General features: G+C 34.2%; 1 protein-coding gene across 3 annotated transcripts in view; it reads right to left on the bottom strand.

Annotated features, from left to right (window-relative positions):
• The window catches only part of LOC111512105 (hexokinase type 2), a 152,162-nt gene that overhangs the window by 108,227 nt on the left and 23,520 nt on the right, over positions 1-20,415 (bottom strand). For 2 of the 3 annotated variants that reach the window (XM_074173048.1, XM_074173047.1), the window contains exon 1: positions 12,293-12,428. The exons of the other annotated variant lie outside the window; for it this stretch is intronic. In XM_074173048.1, the coding sequence (XP_074029149.1) occupies positions 12,293-12,397 (105 nt within the window). In that variant the 5' untranslated portion in view covers positions 12,398-12,428. Of the gene's footprint in view, positions 1-12,292; positions 12,429-20,415 lie in introns of those variants that run through there. 3 annotated transcript variants of the gene reach the window in all.

The raw sequence follows: 20,415 nt of genomic DNA, 5'->3' as shown, positions 1-20,415 counted from the left end.
AATTTTTTTTTCTTTCGTGTAATTCAATGTTTATATGAAAGTAGCTGTTTCAGAAGGACTTTCTTTCAGTTTGTGTCTGAAAGTTACTTCTTTGCATGATCTACACATCCATGTATAGAGTTACTTATTTTCAAATTTATTACTTCCTTCCTTTCTTTGGAAGATTTCCTCATCTTTTTTTTGTATCGAGATGGAGTAGTAGAAAGCCAAAAACTTTCTTTCCCAGTAATTAATACAGTTTATTGTATGATTTTCACTATAAAGGGTTTTATAAAAACCGCGACACGTGTTTCGCTATTCAATAGCTTCCTCAAGCATTGCTTGAATTGCTGTTTGGCTAATCTTGGTTTTGAATTATTCGTGGAAGTTCAGAGAAGGTTTAAAAGGTGAGTAAATATAAAAAAAATTAAAATAATAAAATAACTGAAGAACGGCTGGGCCAATTTTTATGATTTTTGGATTTGTCTTCATCGGGAATGGGATAATAAGTATTGAAATATTACATTTTATCAAAGAAAATAATGTTAATAAAAGAGGCAAAACATCAGTGATATTAGTGACCTGTTATAATAAAACTCAACTGATAGCTCACATGTATATTACAGGGTGTTTTACTGAGGAGAGCACTCTTCTTACCAATTCCCATTTATTTTATTATACTTAACAATTTTGTATCAATTTCAAAATTCTTAATTTGCTCATTCATTGACTGTTAGGAACAACGTTCGCCAAGTCCGCTAGTTAATTATATAACTCTGCTCTTCAAATTCATCATAACTAATTTTCCTTGATAAAATAACAACTAATAATTGTGTATTTTTATTAATTAAATCCAATGTCACAAATAGTTCATATTGGGTTTTCTCATTGTTATGCATACATAAACAGCAAATGTCTCTCACCAACTGTTCCAATTGTTCCATAGTTTCAATATAGACAAACAAACAAACAAATATTTTCTCAAACTAAACCGTTCTCATTTGTTTACTCAAAAAAAACTATGTAATCGGCTCTCGAGTGATGTTCCTATAAAATTGTATTGTAGGAGTAACATTGCCAAAATGTTATACAAGGTGTTCGGAATCGATGATTTATTCTGAAGATATAAAAATGGACCAAAACTCAGTTTTTTCAAATAGAACAACTTATATTTTAGGATAGCTTTGAAATTCCGAGATGACTTTGACTCATTTTCATGAAACATTCCCTATATCAAAAATCAATCTTTTACGGGATATTTCTGTGTTTCTTGAAAAAATGAAACATGCACACCATGTCCACCATAAAATTACAGTTTACGAAACGAGCAAATTAAGGATTTTGAAATTGATACAAAATTAGTAGGTATAATAAAATAAATGGTATTAGTATAAAATAAAATAAATGGAAATTGGTAAGAAGTAAAGCACCCCGTGATATATATATGTGAGCTATTAGTTAGTTTTATTATAACACGTCACTATTATCACTGATACTTATTATTATTGCTAATATTATTGGTTAATTATCATATTTCAATACTTATTAACCTATTCCCGATAAAGACAAATCCAAAAATCATAAAAATTGGTCCAGCCGTTCTTGACTTCTTTAATCATCATTATTTTTATGTTTCTTTTTTTTCATATTTACCCATCTTTTAAACTTTCTTGGACTCACACAAATAATTCAAAACCAAAGTTAGCGAAATCGGTGCTGCCGTTCTCGAGTTTTAGAGAGACTTACGAACACCAACTCATTTTTATATATTAGATATCATTTTTATTGATAAAATATCATATTTCAATACTTATTATCAAATTTCCGAAGAAAACAAATCCAAAAATTCAAAATCCAAAATTGGTCCAGCCTTTCACGAGTTCTTTTATTATTCCCGAATAAGACGAATCCAAAACACAAAAATCGTAAAAATTGGGCCAGCCGTTCTTGAGTATTTTTATTATTAGATATTATTATTTTCATTGATGAAAGATAATTTTCGAAACTCATTATTCTATTCACGACAAAGACAAATCCATAAAGACAAAAATCATAAAAAGTGGTCCAGCCATTCTTAAGTTGATTTTTTATTATTATTATTATTATAATTATTGCATTTCATCAGTTCGGACTTCCATTGTCTAATATGATATAAATTGATTTGAAATATCTGAAAGAATCTATAAATGAATTGAAAAATTAGCTGAAAAATCACAATTATATTGAGCAAAAAAAAACTGAAATTACAGTAAAATAAAATACAAGCAAGAATAAAAAACAATTGAACTATTAACACGAGATTAAAATTAAAAATTATTAACAAGAAATGTAAATGAAAAATTAAAAGATTTCAAGCCAAGTTACTTCACGACGTTTCGATTGTTAGTATCCAAAATCGTCTTCGGGTGATAACTTCGGATGAAGTAACTTGGCTTGGAATCTTCTAATTTTTAATTTCCATTTCATGTTTTTAACTTTCATCCCGTGTTATTAGTTAAATTTTTTTTATTGTTCCTACTTGTATTTTATCTCATTGTAATTTAAGTTTTTTTTTGCCTAATGTTATTGTTATTTTTCACCTAATCTTTTCAATTTTTTTATATTTTTTATATTTGACAATGGAAATCCGAACTAATGAAATGTGCCACGAAACATTGTCAACCACCTTAAAACATTATTTTTATTGATGAAATATAATATTTCAATACTTAATATCCTATTCCCGAAGAAGACAAGTCCAAAAACACAAAAATCATAAAAATTGGTCCAGCCGTTCTTGAGTATTTTTATCGTTATTATTATTATTTTTATTGATGAAACATCATTTTCAATACTTATTATTCTATTCCCGACGAAGACAAATCCAAAAAGAAAAAAATCATGAAAACTGGTCCAGCCGTTCCTATGTTGATTTATTTATTTGTTATTTTTTTTACCGAAGTATGCGCTGGTCAGGCCCTATCCCCCGAAGCCCCGATACATTCGGGAGGGCGCGCCAGCATTATCAACCAACGACCACTCCCCACACCGTGCGGTAAGTGATCATTGGATCCGAGAATCATGTGCCCTGAGCAAGCGCAGTGAGCCAAGAATGACAGCCTTTTGCGTTTGTCCGGTTAAGATTTCCGCCTCAGTGCGGCAAGCCGGTATGATTTTAGATTCGAAAGTAGAAAAGGCATCATTCCACCAAGGACTGCAATATAATCAGAACAACCATCTTGACAGAGTGGTCTGGATAGAGTCTGCGGAGTCCGAAGAGAAAATCTCGATATTTCATCCGTTTTTCCTTCTTTTTTCGGACGATATTCGTTTCGCCAGGAGCTGAAAACTCTACAACAAATATCGCCTTGCTCTGGTGGTCGTGAAGGACTTCATCAGGCTTATTGGCTTGTATGAGCCTGGGGAACGAATAGTTTCAATAAATTCGGCACCTCGTTCCCCACAATGGATTCAATATTCCCCGGAACGTAGGGCAACACCGGTGTCTCGTCAATACCGTAAGAGTTCTGTAGATGGTAATATAGCACTCTCAGGGCCACGTTAAGTCGATGGATATAGGCCGAGACCGTATATGCTGGACATACTGATAGCAGGGTCTCGGACACCCCGCGGCAGGTCCTGCACCTTGTGTCAGGAACCTCTATACCCATTACGCGACTGCGGTAGACTAAGGTGTTGAAGACACCATCCTGGCAAATCATGATGAACCAATCAGTCTCCGACTTCAGCCCACTCGACCTGAGGAAAGCAAAAGTCAGGCGCTTTGGTAAGCCAAGGTCTCCAATGTTATTGAAGAAGACCCCATGCATTGGTTTATTCTTATGTTTCCGCAGAAGCGAGGTGATCTCTACGGCTTTTAAATGAGCTTTTTGCTGAACGAGTTTCAACTCGGTGGCAGAGTTGTGGTCACCTCGTTCAGTGTTGAACACTAAACCAATTTCATCTGCTGCTCGGGCAGCTGCCCTAAAGGAAAATGCTTCAATTCCTGCTCTTTTATGGCCACGAACCATGCAGAGAAAGGTATCCAAACTCCTGACGACTTTACAGGCTATATCCAGTACCATTCTGTCATGTAGAAACTCCAAATTCAAAAGTCCACGGCCTCCCTGTTAGTTATTTTAGGGCCTGACCAGCGCATACTTCGGTAGGCGCTGGTCAGGCCCTATCCCCCGAAGCCCCGATACATTCGGGAGGGCGCGCCAGCATTATCAACCAATGACCACTCCACACACCGTGGGGTAAGTGGTTATTATTAATATTATTGATAAATCATCATATTTCAATACTTATTATTCTATTCCTGGTGAAAAAGAATAAAAAACACAAAAATCATAAAAAATGGTACAGCCGTTCTTGAGTTCTTTTATTATTTTTCTTTTTTCATATTTACTCATCTTTTAAACCTTCTTTCTCTGCACTTCCACAAATAATTCAAAACCAAAATTAGCCAAATCGGTCCAGCCGTTCTCGAGTTCTAGCGAAACCTCGGACAGCAATTCATTTTTATATATCAGAAAATTTATAAATATGAAATGGATGGAAGATGGATGAATACATGTATGTATGTTTGTGGCTCTTTCACTGAACGGATTTGGATGAAACGTTACCGAAATACTGCTTATACATCAGAATAAGGTATAGACTACAATTTACAAAAGTTTTCTGTAATTTTGGCCCTGATATAACGATAAGTATTAAGTAAGTCGGAAAAATTCTTGCTCCCTGAGAGCTATCTTGGCGTTACCACGACTGTAAGACGACAGGTGGCAGCGATGCGCGGGGGAAAGGGGAGGGTCTAAGCAATGAAGCCTCATCGAAAACGCGATCCGAAAGCGGGCAGACGCGTGAGGGCAGACGTCATTGACAGTTGTGTTAGTTTTGCGAAATTTCTTTATAAGTAACATAATTTGATTCTGGAAGCTATTTCATTACTTAGTGCAGTTGGCATATTTTTTGGTAACTGTATTTTCAAAGTAAAACTATAAATTACTAGCTGTTGCCCGCGGCTTCGCCTGCATAGAATTTGGTTTGTCACATTAAGTTTCGGGACAGACCATTTTAAATAAATAACCCAAAACTTCAGGTTTCCAACTTCAAAAGTGACGAAATTCAATACAATCTTTGAACCGATATTTTTCCCCCTTGGGGGTGGAAATTCCTGATTGCCTTTCTTGATGATTATTTACGTTATACAAAGAACCTACCTCCATATTTCAAGATTCTGGGTTTGGTAGCTTCGGCTGTACGTTAATATAAGAGTGTCAGTCAATCAACAGTTACCTACTTATACAATACTAGCTGTTCCCCGTTGTTTTACCCGCGTTACCGTTGGAACCTACCCTATGTGTAATTCCAGGTCATGATCTATCTATATACCAAGTTACAGTTGAATCTCTTGAGCTGTTTTGGCGTGAAAAAGTAAAAAACGTAAACACATACGTTACATTTATCCGTCCTTACAAACGCATTTATAATATTAGTAGGACTAGGATTAATAGGATTACCAATGTATTTCGTTCTAATCCTTTCAGTTTTGTTGCTGATATTGTTCAATATTGTATAAGTGAATACCTATTGATTGATTGACAGTATTATATTAACGTACAGCCGAAGCTACTGAAACTAGAATCTTGAAATATGCAGGTAGATCTTTTGTATAGCGTAAATAAGCATTAAGAAAGGTAATCAGGAATTTCCACCCCCAAGGGGGAAAAATCGGGATTCAAAGATTGTATTCAATTTCGTCACTTTTGAAGTTGTAAACCTTAAGTTTTGGGATAATAAAAAAATATTGTAACTATTTGTTTAATATGGTCTGTCACAAAACGACATGAGACGTTTTGTGTTGGTGTTGTCTCGGAAATTTGTTTATTGCAATATTTTTTATTTTTTTAAATATGTATCTAATATGTCTTATGGTTTTTTGAATAGTAATATTATCACACGTAGAAACTAATTTTTGATCCCTGGAGAAGAATTCAATTGAATTCGAAACGTCAACAAGAAAACAATTGTTTTTTTAAGAAATAATGTATCCTGTTACCCACTAAGAAAGGATTTTCAAATATTCCAACTAGGGCGCCCCCCGTGGAGGGTGAAAAGGACGCGTCCATTAAACAAAATTATCTTTTCATCACTGTTTCTCCATGGCCTTAATTTTCCCGTGGGTGAATTTATATTTAGTATCAACATTGTGCCCGTGCGGAGCCGTGGCGGGTCACTAGTAGTTCATAGGAGACAAATCGGGGGAACGTGCTGGCCAAAGATATCTACGGCCCATTCATGGCAATCCACCTATCATAAAATAATTGATCGAGTAATATGTCTACGGTTCCGCAATTATGAGACGGTGCTCCATCCTGTTGGTACCAAATATTTTCCGCATCTTCAATTGATAAATTATTCACTGCCACAAACACAATGCACGTTAAAACTCCAACTTTCTTGGAAATATCGATCACAGGTGATGTGTGGATTTTCATCAGCTCAAAAATGGTAAACTTATCTTCATCACTTCATATAATTTTTTTAAGAAAATGTGGATCTTCATGACTTTTTATCACAAAACTCAAATCTACAATGCAAATCCATGTCTTTCAGATGATGTTCAAGATGATATTTGAACGGTTTACATTTATTCTTTTTGAAAATGCGGAAAGCGGTTCTGGGTTTGATTGATAGTTTTTTCTCACAATCTTTCAAAAACGCATTCTGATGACTGATGAGCAGTAAAAATAGAGATATTCGAAGACAGCTTGCACTGGTAGCACTACTTTCTCACGAATAACATAGTCATATTTGAACGAATTCACACAAAACGTTAATAAGTTATGCACCTTCCTATAGAATCGCTCCACCGTATGAAAATCCGTTCAGCAATTTTTGAGTTTATAGCGTTCAGACAGATATGCAGGGGACTTTATTTTATAATTTGCAGTGATATCTGTTTTGATTATCAAAAGATCATGGGTTGACGTTTCAAATTGTCATTTTGTGTAAACAATTGAGAAACAACCTTCAGGCCCAAAAATTACATCTGAAAAAAATATATCTTTTTAGGATCTTCAGATGATGCAGTGCTGCAGGTTTTACCGGGTTTTCCTGCAGCTGAAAAAGCAAATGCGCAACTGGAATCAATGAAGTCGCCCCGGAGCGCCAATTAATTTTTGTTGTTTCTTAATTTCATGATTTGTATTACTTTCTTCTTCGATGAACGAATAATATATTTTTTCATATTTTGATTTCACAGTGGGAACAGGCGGCGTAAGGCGTGGGCGGTGTTGGCGTCCGCCCACGGCCTCGCGGCGCAAAGGGCCTCGCGCCTCAAATTCGAGAGTGAAATAGAAAAATACCTATGGAAAATCTAAAAAGATTTTCAGCTTTGGCAGTTTCATCCATTGAAGCAGATATAGCATCAAAGATAAATTACTAACCGATAATGAGCTCATTTAACAATTTTTTTATTTATTTGAAAGTTAATGTTTCAAATAGTATATCTGCAAAAAATCTGAATTTTCACTCTTCATCTTCCCCCTCAAATAATTAGTTGAATGTGGTATTCACCAAAACGGCGCGTGGTCAAGCTTGACGTCACATCAGTCGACTCGGAGACAAGGGAGTGCTGACGGATAAGCGAAATACGTGTGCTAAAGCAGTAGAAAGCAAGTTGTGTGTTGTTTACTGCAGTGTGTCAATTGCGTGAATATAAATAATGATGAAAAAAAGTATTGCATCATTCCTAAATACAAGAACTCTTAGGTAACTGCACCAGACAAAATGTTTATTTCACTGTCAAGTAACTTAAAATCACGAAAGTAATGGCAGCGCGCTATAAACAGGGCCGACTTTGTATCTGCCAAAGGGACGCATTTTTGTTGCGAAGATCATTTTAATGTAATTATGAATTATAATGGTTAATAAAAAAAAATTATAGTTTACTCTAAGCACTACGTTGAATTTTAGGTTGAAAAAGACTTAGAAAATTACATGTTTATCAAAACTATGAAAGTGGGAAAAATTATATTGAAACCAGGCTTAATTCCGCATATATTTGATTGCCAGATTGATAGACCGACGGCCCATACATCTAAAGCTCCACCGTTTGTTAAAAAAAAATAACAAATTTTGTTAAATATTTGTGACGAAGATATCGCTGACCATAAATATTATATACCACCGAAAAAGAAATCGTTCTAAAGAAGTAAAAAATACAGAACGTATTGGAGAAATTTACAACTAAGTTCCCCCGAGGACAGTGAAAGTTCGAGTACATCAGACATGACTTCTGTTGATACATCATCAGTTTTAATAGATGATTTTGATGCCACAAAAATATTTCAGTCGTATCAATTTGGGTGATTTTTTTAAACTCCTTACGTTATCAGTGTTATCATTTACATGTTCATATCTAAAGTGTATACTGGTATTCAGGTAGTGCTTATTCCATGCTCCTTAGTATCATAGTTCGGGTTACACCAAGAATATTCGATAAGTGACATATCTGATTGAACCGAAAGGGAAAAAATATTTCAATGATGATAGTTGACAGTTCACGAACGGGGCTACCTGTATACAAAATGAGGGAATTCTAAAAAAGTTAACTCTATAACCGACAGATTTTTTATTTAGAGTTTCTTTTTATAACTAAACATCAACAAGTTATAGCGATGGACACTTCAAGCAAGCGCCGCGCCGCGTACAGCTATTTTACATTACAATAGACACAACAATAGCCAATAGTTGTTTACATCGATACTCTAGGAGAATACATGAATATTAAAATATTTAAGGTAAAACAAAGTACCGTATCATTTCTTACTTACCTTCCCATTTTGACACCTCTCATTTCAGTGCTTATTTAGTCCCTACTGTTATTAAAATATTCCATCACCATGAAAAAATCGACTTCAGGTAAATTACCCGAATCAGCTCTACTAAAGCTGTCTTCTAATGAACACATAATGGTCCTTAACTTTTGAATTGTTTTGAAAACAAAAAAAACGTAACACGTGGTGTTTTCAAACCAGCAAATAAAACAAAATTCGACAATGGCAGCGATTCATAATCTCCAACTACAGGCCCGGTTGTCACCGCTCGAAGCTCGTTGCCTGGTGTGACGTCAAGATGTACCGCGGGCGATCTCACATTTTCAATTGCTCTTGCTCAGTTGTCAATTGACATACAGGCTGATTCACGGTGGATGGCACATTAGACGTTTCTGGTGAACCAGACAACGGATCACTTTGAAAATTTAATGGAGGGCATATTCGGACATTCTCTAGCCAACTAAAATATTTTCGACAATGTGGTGTTGCCGCTTCTATTAGAAAGCAGTAGCAACTTTGATTTTTCAAATGGAACACTCTGTATATAATATTATTTTTGGAATCTCCAACAATTGCCCGACAACTTTTCTTGATATTTCCCTATACCTATCTGTTACCGTTTTCGAAATAAAAATTAATTTCAATTTTTTTCTTCGAAAAAACTTCTAAAAATGCCGATATCTTTTAGTTAAGCTATGATATCGAAATTTGGTTTGGAGTTAGGTGATACTTGGACACTTCCCACACGTCAGCCTAATCTCCGTTACTTCAATACAGGGTGGTGAAAAAATACAGTTTTTTCGTTTGCTTGAAAAAGTTGCTGAAATTTGATTATTTTAAATGGAACACCCTGTATATTATTGAAAATTCGGAAAGCTGCTGAAATTTGCTTTCTTTCTATGTATATCATACCTATACCTAACTAGTCAAGTTTCGGACTTATGAACATTTATTTGTGAAAATGTCCCTTCAGAATGGTATTTCCATTCGGTATTTGGTAAGCAGGCCATGATTACTATTTGACAGTAGCGTTGTGACATTCTCCTAATAATATCGACATTTTCGTCACTTCAGAAGTTGCAAATACCTTCAAAACGATGGAACAAAACTATTCAAACGAAGTTCTTGTGAATTTGTTTATTATTTTTGGACAGTGTGACAAAATTATCAGCAGAACATGTAGAAAGTTCAATGAAATGTATCCGAATCTACCGCCAATGAACCTCAAGAAATTTATACGAATTCAGAACAATTTCAATGCATTTGGATCAACTTTAAAAGCACCAAGAAACTTGCCTCGACCCGTAACTTTCGAAGACAACCAGATTAATGTCTTAGCATATTTTCACGCATTTCCCGAGTCATCGATAAGAAGTGCTGAAGAAGATTTGGGTATAAAATATTCATCGGTTCAAAGAATCTTGCGAAGACATAAAATGCATGATTATAAATTCACCAAAATTCAAGCAATGAAGCCTCAAGATCCTCAACAGAGAGTAGAATTTTGTGAAATGTTGTTGACACGCATTTAAGAAGATCCACTTTTTTTAAATAAAATTATTTGGACTGATGAATCGAAATTTTCGAGAGAAGGGATTTTCAATAGAAAAAATCGTCATTATTGGTCCAGTGAAAATCCTCACGTCACAAAAGAAGCCTGATTTCAAGAAAAATTTAGTTTTAATGTCTTCTGCATGTTGATGGACAACAAATTGAGGAACGTGATATACGAGGAGTCATTAACATCCAGAAGCTACCTGAATATTTTGGAGAATACTGTAGACAGTTTCGTGGATAATCTGCCACTCGAAGATTATCGAAACTGTTAGTACCAACTAGACGGAGCTCCTGCACATTGCACAAGAGAAGTGAGCGCAGAACTGGATAGACTATTTGACGATCGGTGGATGAGGCGCTTGGGACCATGGAATTGGCCAGCGAGATCACCCGATCTTAATCCATTAGATTTTTATTTGTGGGGAATGTTTAAAGAAAAAGTTTACAAAATACCCGTGCGTTCGAGAGATGAATTGTTAGAAAGGATTGCCCAAACATTTGAAGATTTGGATCCCAATGAAATCAGATCTGCCACCACGAAAGCAGTCAACACCCGCATTTTAAAGTGCTTGGAAGTGAACGGCCAGCGATTCGAACATATTTTGAAATATTCCACATGATTGTTTTACTTTTTTATAATTATTCATATCAATATTTCCATTTTCAAGTTTCTTGGTGCTTTTTTAAAGTTTATCCAAACATATTGAAATTGTTCTGAATTCGTATAAATTTCTTGAGGTTCATTGGCGGTAGATTCGGATACATTTCATTGAATTTTCTACATGTTCTGCTGATAATTTTGTCACACTGTCCAAAAATAATAAACAAATTCATAAGAACTTCGTTTGAATAGTTTTGTTCCATCGTTTTGAAGGTATTTGCAACTTCTGAAGTGACGAAAATGTCGATATTATTAGGAGAATGTCACAACGCTACTGTCAAATAGTAATCATGGCCTGCTTACCAAATACCGAATGGAAATACCATTCTGAAGGGACATTTTCACAAATAAATGTTTTTTTATTCAATACCTAATTTTGTCGGGATGGTTCTTAGATATGTTTTATGAAAATGGCAACAGTTGTTTAGAAGTTACCAGCTTGTTTCCAAGATTATGAAGAGGAATTATAGTTAACAATACATCCACTTGAGTGATCGAGATAAAAATTTGACATTTTCATGTACAATAACATTTTTATTTCGACTTGACAACCACAACAGTCTGCAAAGGACCAACTTCTCAGTAACTTATAGCAGACGTGACGCGTTTGGGCTCATTTTGAAGGTCCCAATGAGAAAATAGCCGCCGTCTCAGTGACTTTGACTGGGGTTTCGATACGGCGACCTAGACATGTTTTTTTATTAGTTTTGAGTCGGTTTTTGTTTTTTAATTTTGTTTTTCAATGTCCCGAAAAAGTATATGTCCCGAAAAATTGTCCAATTTCAAATGTTTCTTTTATTTTATAAACCCTTCTTCTTGCACCATCAGAGGGCCTCGCGTAATGTACCTTGCCCACATTAAATTTAAGTCTGGCGCCGCCACTGAGTGGGAATATGAAACAAAAAAAATTAACTAAACGTAAAAAAGATATTTCATAAAAAAACAATTCACAAGTAACTCAGTACCTATATAGCGAAGCCAACAGAACTGTGACTACTTTGTGATGCAATTTTTTTTAAATAATAAAACTTCATTCATTCCTGTAAAACCTTGCAATAATACCGGTACATTTTAGGCTTATTCAGATTCGCAGTTCGAACGATTCTAGGACGATTCAAAATAGTTACCCAGCTGATCATTGACGTCGACTCCCGCAAACTTCTCAAGTCCCAACTGTGCGACTACCGTTCAAATAGAGAACCCGAATAAGGTTTTTTTGTATTATATTTCTGTCTGTATTGCACAGTATTGAAATTCGATTGATAATTACCTCATTGGTCAGGTGATATTCGATGGCGTCATCGTATTCTCCCTGCACATCCAACTCAATCCTTCCAAATTCATTTACTTGATCGAATATTCGTTTGAATCGCATATTTCTGGTTACAGTCAAGGACACGTGGTAAATGCGTATCGAGAAAGTTCCGATTAATTTACCACTCGCGATTTTATTCAAGCGTCAACTGCTTCTACTTCGATTAGTTTCGTGGCGTTAAAAAAGTTATTTGAGTAAACTCCCTCTCCGCTCTCTTGTCATTAATTAATATTTGATATAGTTTGACCTTGACTGTACGGGTGGTGACTGAGAAATAATGTCTCACTTTCGGGTATGTTTTTGAAAGCTCCTAATTTCTTGTACTTCTACGTGCAACATCTTGTACTTTCGGCGTGCCATTGTTTTTAAAGAACGATTTTCAAGCATTTTTTTTCACAGATTACTAAGAACGGCAATGATTCCCAATGAATACTCATTTCATAACATATTTGAAAATTCGTTTTACTAGGTACCTCGTACCCCTCAATGGAATGAACATGTCATCAGTTTTCAGATAACCAGTTTCTCTGATTCAAATTATTAAAATTTGCATTAAAACATGCACCTAAAAAACAAAAATAAACTGCTGGAAGCGATCTCTGAACCTTTTTACAGAAAATTACCTATTTTCTCGAAAATATATCGAAAAGTGATATGCGATGGAACTAGCCGATACTTCATGAAAATCCGCAACTCGTGTTTCGCTGTACAAGAGCTTCCTCAGGCGTTTTCATACTGACTAAACTCTACCTAATTAGTGCTTCACATAATATAACCTTTCGTTTCTAAATGTAATACGTCAAAAGATTATTTACAGATCTGGAATTGATATTCACATTAAAGAAACTATTCCTATGTTCTTTCATTCTTTGGGAAAAGGTTATTCCCGTCTGGCCAATATAATAAGTTTTGGACAAGAACCACAAGTCAACTTACATTCTCCTGATCTATCCGATACTGAAGTTTTATTTATATTGTTTAAAATAAATTAGCTTGAATTATTATTTGTTTTGTAAGTCACCTCCAAGTCTCTCTTTTTCAAAAAAACGAGCAATGCTATTGGTGGGTTTACAATGTATGATAATGTCCTATGAGGTTAATTTTTCGAAGTGGGATAGATCTGGTGAATGACATGTTTTCGTAGTTTTCTGGTAGTAATGGAATATATATTATCTAACTTCAACCGTTGTTGACAGCAATTTGTTTGATAAAACTCAATGACAGTGGAATATTCAATAGTCTGTGAAGCATAGTGTATCGATAGAACATACTGAGATATGATCTATATATCTATACCAGTATAAGAACCTTAGTTTTATGAATTTCAGTTCCAAAGTTATCCATGAAAATTTCAGATAGCAAAGGTCTCAACGAGTATCCCATTATTATTAATAATTTTGAGATGAATAAAAAGTAAGTAGATCTAGAATGTACTGTTTCATTACCGAATTGACGTTCTACCAGCTCAATTATTTGAATTGACGGAATAATAGAAAATTCCGATTGACAAAAATAATACTTTGGAAAAAATCTAGATTCACTTCACCAGAAAGAGGTGAACAAAACCCTAAATTCAATAGAGCTGATTATGAATGGAAGTGAACGCAGGGTGAACCACAGGGACCCAAATTATTGTTACATTTTTCACCGTGGGTTGACCAATAATTGACTACACTGAACAATAATCAAACTCGACTTTATTTCACTTCAAATACAACAAACACTTCAACTAAAACTTCAACTATTATTTGAATATCTTTCGCCTTACTAGATCGCTTCGCGTACCGCACTGTAAGTTTCACTTGACTGTCTCGATAAGCGCCATACACTCGCGCTTATATTTGGCAATCGAAGGCGCTGGAAAATTCCACGGAATTCTATCGAAGTCGGTAGAATAGCCGCGAAATTGGTTTATGGATCCCAGTGGCGGCCGGCGTAATTTATTAGAACTTACACTTACTTCAAACCGCAATTTAGTATACATAATCAATTAGTGAATAACGTTAAAACATAAATTTCTGATAACGCTAAGTTTATATAATTTGATGTCCAAATTTGGTAGTTAAACAGGAAATTCTAGATATACTTACTATTTGTCTATATCAAAATTATTTGAAAGTTGAAGGAAAGTTTCATTTATGCAGCGAAGGCCTAATAATGGGAAACCCTTTGAGTCCTCTGCTAGCTGAACTTTTCAATGGATAACCTTGGAACTGAAATTCATGATAATACGTTGATTTCTCATACTGGTACAGATACGTAGATGATATCTTAGCAGCGGCGGCTCGTCAGAGGAGGCAAGGGAGGCTTAGCCTCCCCATAAAATTTGAGGCTATTCATAGCAATAAATTGAAAGATATTGACAAATAATTATGATTATTTTTTTCTGAAAATGCTTGGGTATCATTACTTTATCATTAATTTTTAATATAAATACATAATATGCCTGAAAAAACACTATCACTCACTACGTAGTACGTACCACACTGTATCCTGCATCAACAAAACTCAAACGCACCGCCTATGAATGAATAACGAATAAACTATCAACCCGAAATAATAACCATACGTTGCAAGGGAGCCAAGCCTCCGACCGCTTTAAAAAACACAGGCTCCACGAGACCGATCCAACCAACGACATACGTCCCGATTTGTAATTTCAGTTGCAGAAATTATAGCGTCAGAGGAGGCTTGCTCCAGTTGGTCTCCGTTAGTGTACGAATGCGTTTGTTTTTTATTTAATTATTCGGACGGGATAACGTGACGGACCGGGACTAAAAAATATTCCGGTAAATCGTTTTAGTCTTTCTTGATAATATTTTTTATTTGTATATAAAACAGGCACTATTATATTATAGCAGTGCTTTTTGGTAATATTTTTAATGTGTTTTTAGAGTGTTTTCTTTCAATTTCAAGGTGTTTTCAGGATTTCACTTTTCGGTAAGTTTTTTTTTCATTTATTATGGATAAGTTGGACGAAATTAAAAAATCTGACGATATAGTCGATTGGTTGCTGACAAATAATTTTAAGTCTTTATTTTATGATAATAAATTTTACATTATTAAAACTCTGGGAAGGCCGCAACCAAATTTCATTTCAATCAAATCGTCAGATAATCGACAAAATCGTGGATTTAATATTAGTTAGTACGATAAATGCGATTGGTTAACCGGCTCCATTAAACGAGAAAAACTTTTTTGTTGGCCCTGTGTTTTATTTTCCGTACAAACCGAATACCAAACGTGGTCTAAAATAGGCTACTCCGATTTAAAAAATTTACCTCGTGTTATGGGGCAAATATGATTCACAATTTGGCACTTTTTTTTTAAACGGTAACGTTTTTTCGGGCACCTCAAAAACCATCCAAATTGAGCTTGGATTATAGACAGTGTAGCATACATTATTAAGGAAAATATAAGCAAGGAGATTGAAAGTGTTTCTTTTTTTGCATGAGAAATTGATGAAACTACCGATATTACCTGCACATCACAACTTTCAATCGTTTTTAAAAATGTCAAAGATGGTAATGTGGTAGAACGTTTTATGGGTTTTCATGATGTTTCATCTGGGCGCACAGCTGACGATTTCTTTAATTTTTTAATTCGTACGTGTGACACTTATAATTTTAGGCAAAAGTTAATTGCGCAAACTTATGATGTGGCTGCACTCATGGCCGGCCTTTTAAATGGTTTACAAACTAAAATAAAATCCATAGCTCCTCATGCACTTTTTACGCATTGTCATGCCCATGCCCTAACTTTAGTATTAAGCAAAGCGTGCAACAACATAAAAATTTTCGCGCCTCCGGCGGGCTTTTCTGTGTGTATAGTCTAAATGACTTAAGCCTCCCCTGTTCTCCAATGCACGAGCCGTCACTGTATCTTAGTCTGTTTTACCGGTACAGATAGGCAGCTGGGAAATTTTGTCGAATTTGTCAATTCTATTCGCCCATTTTTTGAATTCACCACTGAAATTCTGTTGACTTGACTATTACTAACATTATTATTGAATATGGTTTTGCAAATTTTTCACAAACCATCTTATACGTATACTGTCATACATAATTCCTCGACACATCCCTGTCAGCATAAAGTAGCAGCATTCAATTGTATGCTTCATTGAATTGAACTATCAAATATTCCACTATCAGGAAGTACTTTTTCGATATAACCGAGTTTTATCAAACAGATTGCTGTCGGATAGATCAGGAGTATATTGTAGGTTGACTTACAGTTACTCCATAACACTTTATATTGGCCAAACGGAGAGAACCCTTTCCCAAAGAATGAAAGAACATATGAGTGGTTTCTTGTATGTGAAAACCAATTCTACATTGGCAAACCATCTTTTAGCAGAGGAACATGAGTTCAACCACGACTAAGATGTTTCAAATTTAGAAGAAACGGTTTGAAACTCAATCTTTTGTGATGCTTGGATGTTTCACCAAAAAACAATTTTACGAAAAAAGAAATAATGAGTCTGCAATTGATTATGCGTTGTGGAAAATCTTGTTGGAATATTTATCATTTTTCAGCTACATTGCAATACAAACTTTCATTATCACTTTTATTTTACACTAACAGAATAGGTAGGTACGGTTTTAGCAGCTGCCCCCCAGAATTGCAGTTAGCTCCTAGTTTAAAGTTTTTTGTAAGCATGAACTTGGTGAAATAATGAAATAACATTTGGATAAATATAAATTTGAACGGAATTAATTCGTGTTTTGTAGTGAAATATTTGGTATAGGAATGGAACGAGGAAAAAACGTGAAAACCTTTAGGAACATTGAGGATCTAATGATAAAACGAAAAGTAACATACTAGGTAATTTTCAACGAAGAATGTAATGGTCCAATTAGTTTTGATCATTTCGAAGTTAAATTTGATTTTTGAAACCGGAACCGAAAAAAGCGTTCAAATGTGTATATTGTCTAGGGTTAACGTGATCTTGATTCTACTTTTAGGGAAAAATGGACGTGAACGTAGAAGAACTCTGACCCCTTTCGGATGCTTTTAAAAAGTAACTTCATCACGGAATGACAGGGAACCTAACCCTAAATAGGCGAGAACCTCTCACTTCACTGAGATATATTTTGACCTTTGAGCCCCAAGAGTTTAGTTAAGGCCTTTTCTTAATTCATATTTCAATCTCAAACTCTCCGCTCTTCAATATTCCAGAGTCAAAGGTGGGGGGTTTTCATTCGAAAAAAAGTGCACTTTGAAATAATTTTGAGAATGGGGTTCAAGGTCAAATCCAATTAAACCATTGGACCATTACATTGAAAGTTCAAATTCAAATTTATTAACAAATGTACAATATCAAATGAATGTCTTTAAATATTGAAAAATTTAAATATAGACTACACTTAGCAATATGAAAGCATTTATTGGTCTTTGATCTTGTATCATACTGATGTTATTTTATGTCATTATTTGCAAAATGTTTTTTTTTATATAGATGGTACTGATTTAGCAAAATGTTTGTCTGAGATTTAAAATGAAATATTTTCAGAATAAAACTTTCCATGGGAATCCGAAAGGTTTTTTAAAAATTATTTTTATTGCATATTTATGAATGACAGATTTTGACGCACCACCCCAGGCTATGATTCCGTAGGTCATAATATTGGAATTTGATGCATGATAAAACATTAATAGTGTTTTCACTTCAAATATATTTCTCAGAAGTCTGAACTTATAAAGACATTTTCTTAATTTTTTTGTTAATTCAAATAAATGTTTTTTCCACTTCAGGAAACAGTCTATATAAATTCCTAAATATTTTATTTGTGGGCTTTTGTTTAATTCAAGAGTGCAATTGCATTTTTGAAAATGTTTCGAACTATGAATTTTTATTTCATCAAATTTTGGTTGATATTTTTCACTACATGAAAATGTTATGAATTTAGTTTTCGTGATATTGAGTGTGAGCAAGTCATAACTCAAGTTATGTTTTAAAATTGACATGCCAACTTCAGCCTTCGATATGGTCTCACCCCAGTTTTCTCCATCCACTACATATACAGTGTCATCTGTATATGAATATAGATCACCATCAAGATTTGTATTCAGTAAATCATTAATGTAAATCAAAAAAAGGACAGGTCCTAAAACCGTGCCTTGAGGAACACCATACTTTGTTATTTGTTGGTTACTCTTATATTCATTTATTTTTACGAACTGTTTTCTGTTTGGGAATCACTCCTAAAAATATAACCCCTTCAATTAAAAAAAAATGTTTTCCGTTTCTTAGGTAACTTCGAAAAAGTTCAAAGCAAACACATCTTATTCCGTATTGTGTTAGTTTCTCCAGGAGTTTAGAGTGAGATACGGTAACAAAAGCTTTCTTCATATCTAAAAATATTTCAATCACTTTTTTGTTTGTATTCAGACCATTACATATATTTGGAGTTACACAGAAAATTGTATGTTCTGTTGACATTCCTTCCCTGAAACCAAATTGTTTAGTTGACAAAATTTTTTAATTTGCAAGAGAGGTAGCTACTCTTTTTTTATACATTTTTCGAACACTTTACTAATAATACTTGTCAATGATATTGGTATATAATTATCAATATATTTCTTATCTCCATTCTTGTACACTGGTATGAAATTACAAATTTTGAGAATTGATGGAAAAATACCAGATGTTAAACAATTATTGAAGATATGAGTCAAGGGTTTCGCTATGAAATACTTAACAGATTTGAGTAAAGTGCTATTTAATTCATCAGGGCCTGGAGCAGATTCATCATTTTTTAAATCATTCACCATTTCAATCACTTCAGTTTCTGTAATAGGCAACCAATATAAACTTTTGTTATTTGATTTCATGAATATAAATTCAAATATCCATCAACTTTTTCAATGTTATTAGATAACTCAAGTCCGATATCACAAAAACAATTTTTGAAATGTTAGCTATCTCTTTAGGATCTATATATATTTCAACTGTTTCTTTACAATTACAAGTATAATTATATCATATTAAGCCCTCAGTTCACGGTTTTTGTAAGAATATTAGAAATTCATCAAAATTTTGGTTCATACTGCGAATATTGAAATGCAAAATGTTCAAACCATACAGATTATGAATATTTGAACCTCAGTTTCTATGAAAAATAGTTTTATTATTTCCATTTTCTTCATCTTCCATCAAATGTCTGCCTAATTGGTATATTTTCTGGAGATTTCAATTTTCTTAGCATATATTGGACAAATTTTGTCATCACTGGGGTGGTTGATATTTCGCACTTCATTTTTTTCTTTAAAACGAAAACAGTTGATACATTTCGGAACTTTCTTCTCTCATTTGATTTTATTGTGATTACCAGCACAGTAGGCATATATCTGTTCAGGATTTTTGCAAACAGCATCGAAAACATCTTAATATGTTCAAGTCTTCCACCACTTCACACTGTCCTCAACCAATGTTAAGATATTTATTGGTCAATTTTTCATAAGTTTTCCAGTAGTCTCAGCATATAATATCCATTTTTTCGAAAATTTTGACTGACGCGTATACTTGATACTGAGGTAATCTTTTTCATCGATATTATGGTTGAGATCTCAAAGCTTTCCAAGTAATTCTTCATCACTTTTATATCTTTTTGCTAATCATATAATAGCCACATCGTATTCATCCCCCAAATTAACTCTTGCAACTTCAAATAAATCTTCAGTGTGCTTTCAGCTTTCACCGTCAATGATTTTATATTCATTCTTCGTGGTTTTCCAGTTTTTGATAGGAGCTTTCACATACCTTGGACTGATTTTGGATTTTATTATCATATCAGATACCTCTGTAGTCTGATTGAATTTGGGCTTGATTATGATGCTGGGAATATTGATTTTCATTGCATTTTTTCCGATTTTCTGATTGTTTTCTGAAACCACTTAAGCATACGATAATTTCTTAGGAGGCAAGAGCTCATTGCGCAAATCATCAATAGTTTTTCGTATATCAATGATGTTTTCTGTTATGGACTTTAAATCATAATTCATATCTGATTTAACATCTTTATCTGAATTCATTAATGTGTTCATAATACTCTTGCAAGTATCGCATAACCATAAGA

This window comes from Leptinotarsa decemlineata, unplaced genomic scaffold, assembly GCF_025532065.1.
Source record: "Leptinotarsa decemlineata unplaced genomic scaffold, Ldec_3_MD MMD2_tig00000199_RagTag_RagTag, whole genome shotgun sequence".
In the NCBI taxonomy this organism is placed as follows: domain Eukaryota; kingdom Metazoa; phylum Arthropoda; class Insecta; order Coleoptera; family Chrysomelidae; genus Leptinotarsa; species Leptinotarsa decemlineata.
The sequence above is the reverse complement of the archived record's forward strand: the minus strand, read 5'-3'. Positions and strand labels throughout refer to the sequence as shown.